This window comes from Salvelinus sp. IW2-2015, unplaced genomic scaffold, assembly GCF_002910315.2.
Source record: "Salvelinus sp. IW2-2015 unplaced genomic scaffold, ASM291031v2 Un_scaffold3785, whole genome shotgun sequence".
Classification (NCBI taxonomy): domain Eukaryota; kingdom Metazoa; phylum Chordata; class Actinopteri; order Salmoniformes; family Salmonidae; genus Salvelinus; species Salvelinus sp. IW2-2015.
In genome coordinates this window covers 26,983-30,029 of record NW_019945059.1, presented here as the reverse complement: position 1 = coordinate 30,029, position 3,047 = coordinate 26,983, and the positions used below count along the sequence as shown (strand labels likewise).

The following is a 3,047-nucleotide window of genomic DNA, read 5'->3' as shown; positions in this document are numbered from 1 at the left end:
TCTTGTATTTTAAAGTTAATAACTTTAACCCTTTGACTTTTACTCCATCTCCTCTGTGATTTAACTGTCACACAATAGTGGCCCTCCATCAACAGCAACACATCACCACACAAGTTAGCCACATCACAGCAACATTGGACTCACAACACCACACCACTACCACCAATAGTAGGCCTACAACCACCAACATGTAACAAAGCACACCACCACCTCACTACACGAACAGACCTAACATGGTACACCACACAACCAACCTACTGCGTAACCCACATACACACCACCCACCACCACCTACCCCATAGTAGCCTCAATCACTACCCAACATTGGTAACCCTACACACCACCAACATGAGCCACAACATAGCCACCACCCGACACCTGGTACACTTACCACCATCACGTAAGCATAACACCACCACCACCACCACACGGTATCCACAATCACCACCCAACACCACACACCACATGGTGCCCACACCAAACCAACCACATGGTAGTACACACGCACCACACAACAATGGTAACCAAACACACCATCATCACGGTAGCCTAGTTTCTGATTGTATTTTTCATAGAGAATTTCAATAAAGACTATCCATTAACTAGTCAGATCTATCAGATCAGGGATGAACCATATGACTATGAAGGGAAACTTAATTAAAAGGAACACCTCCATTACATGCTATAAATACTGTGGACTAAAATATTCACTTGATAGACTTATGTCGAAAGATCACATCATGGGTGTCTGGGTTTAACCAGCTTTGTAAGATCAGGGAGCGATTTTAACAGATTATCGCTCAGAAACAAGGCTAAGTGTCATAGATGTTTGTACTCTGTACCACTCTCTATTTTAACCGCCTAGTGTGGATCAGCATCATGGGGATTATGATCATTTGAGACAGGTCTCGAGTTTTTAAGCTCTGAGGATTGTAGCATTGAACCTTAATGTGATTATGAACGGAGCCTCGACCACAGCCGATAAAAAGTTTGTAACTCTCCGAAAACGGTTCAATTCAATGATCAAGCAAGCACACCACTTGTCCATGGGCTTAAGGAAGCGGGGTCTACTACCAATCTTCGTCAAACAAGTCTTCAAACAGGTCCTCATCCAGCACTGAAGGTGCCGTTCGACAAGTGCCATCTTTTGAAGCAGACCAAGAATAGCTCTCTTGCTAAGTGAAACGTCCGGTTTCTTGTCAAAGACACAGTGACCTTTTTTATTGTTTGACATCCAGGCAGGATATCTGCCCTTGCCCCATTTTAAGTCGGAGAAGCGTCTGTGCAAGGCTTGGAGTTCTCAAAACTTACATCCCTTGCAGCGGTACACCAAACAAGCTTCTGCAGAACTTCACCATCACAGACAAGCTTCCAGTTCTTCGCTGGCCATCGGCAGGAAACGACTATGTGAACTTGATAAGATGGGCTCTTATCCAATCAAGTTTGAAGGCTACCCGCGATGGAATTCAACCCGGTTGCCTGGAGCGGTTCTTCAATGATGGCAAGGCTCCTGATCCCGACCTTCTCACAGACCACCTGAGTGTCCTTCCAGACTGGACCCTGCTGCCGTTGATGAAGGGGACACTTCCCTCCTACATGATATACATTCTGCTGCTGAGGCCAGTGATACAGGGTGTCCAAGTGGAAGACCACAGCTTACCCAGTGGGAACATCACCTCTCGGCCCATACGGCAGGTATTCTACGGGCTGCTGCTGGGTGAGAGCAGGGAAGTGGAGGAGTACGACAGGGAAGACAAGAACCTGACCAGCAGCATGGTTGAAGCCGTCCTGCCCAGTGCTGCACAACAGCTTCAGCTAGACACACTGGATCAGGTATGTAGACATGTGATATAGTTTACAGTATATATAACTTATATAAGTATGTAACAGTATATAAGTTATATATACATGTGATATAGTACACAGTATATAAGTTATATATACATGTGATATAGTATACAGTATATAAGTTATATATACATGTGATATAGTACACAGTATATAAGTTATATATACATGTGATATAGTATACAGTATATAAGTTATATATATATGTGATATAGTATACAGTATATCAGGTATGTATACATGCGATATTTTAAACAGTATTTCAGGTATGTATAATTGTGATATAGTATTCAGTATATCAGGTATGTAGACATGTGACATAGTATTCAGTATATCAGGTATGTAGACATGTGACATAGTATACAGTATTTCAGGTCTGTATAATTGTGATATAGTATACAGTATTTCAGGTATGTATACATGTGGTATAGAATACAGTATATCAGGTGTGTATACATGTGATATAGTATACTGTATATCAGGTATGTATACATGTGATATAGTATACAGTATTTCAGGTATGGATACATGTGATATAGTATACAGTATATCAGGTATGTATACATGTGATACAGTAGACAGTATATCAGGTATGTATACATGTGGTATAGTATACAGTATAATATAAACATACTGCTGTTGATTCTGAAATTGATTCTCATTCTCTTGTTCTGTTTCTTAGGCTCCACATCCAGTTCGGCTTGAGGTGTTTCTGGAGACCCTTGGTGTGTCCCGGTCCACTTTGAATGGTGTCCCATCTCATCTGGGACTTCCTGTGGCTGTTACCTACTACTGGCTGAGGCACGCCCATCCCCGACCAGACCTTCCTCTCCTGCAGGCCCTGCTACTAGGACTGGTGTACGGAGAGCTCTGCAGACAGAGGAAGAGCCAGAGAGGTATGGACCAGAATATAAATGAAAACACACACACAGGCACACAACTTAGAATGTATAAATAAAGTGTGTGAAATGCAGCCAATGACTCCTCTTCTTTTTGTGTATCGGGGTTTATAGAGGAGGGACCAGTGTTGGAGAGGCTGAGAGGGCTGATTCAGAGAGGTGCTAGGAGTCAGGACCTGGGTGTGACCCACGCCTTTAGCCAATGGAAGCGCTGCATGAGGGATGGCCTTGACCTGAAACAACTGCTGTGTCTCCCTCTACCTGAGCCTCAGTGTGCCTGGTAAGGTGTCACTTCCTAAA

At 43.2% G+C, this 3,047-nt stretch overlaps 1 protein-coding gene across 1 annotated transcript in view; it reads left to right on the top strand.

Moving 5' to 3' along the window:
• LOC139026048 (single-strand DNA endonuclease ASTE1-like) overlaps positions 1–3,031 on the top strand; it is a 5,946-nt gene extending 2,915 nt beyond the window's left edge. Inside the window, exons 2-5 of the mRNA XM_070441348.1 lie at positions 937–1,114; positions 1,323–1,833; positions 2,531–2,744; positions 2,862–3,031. Coding sequence (XP_070297449.1) covers positions 937–1,114; positions 1,323–1,833; positions 2,531–2,744; positions 2,862–3,031 — 1,073 coding nt within the window. The remainder of the gene's footprint in view (positions 1–936; positions 1,115–1,322; positions 1,834–2,530; positions 2,745–2,861) is intronic.
• Positions 3,032–3,047: the final 16 nt, after the last annotated feature.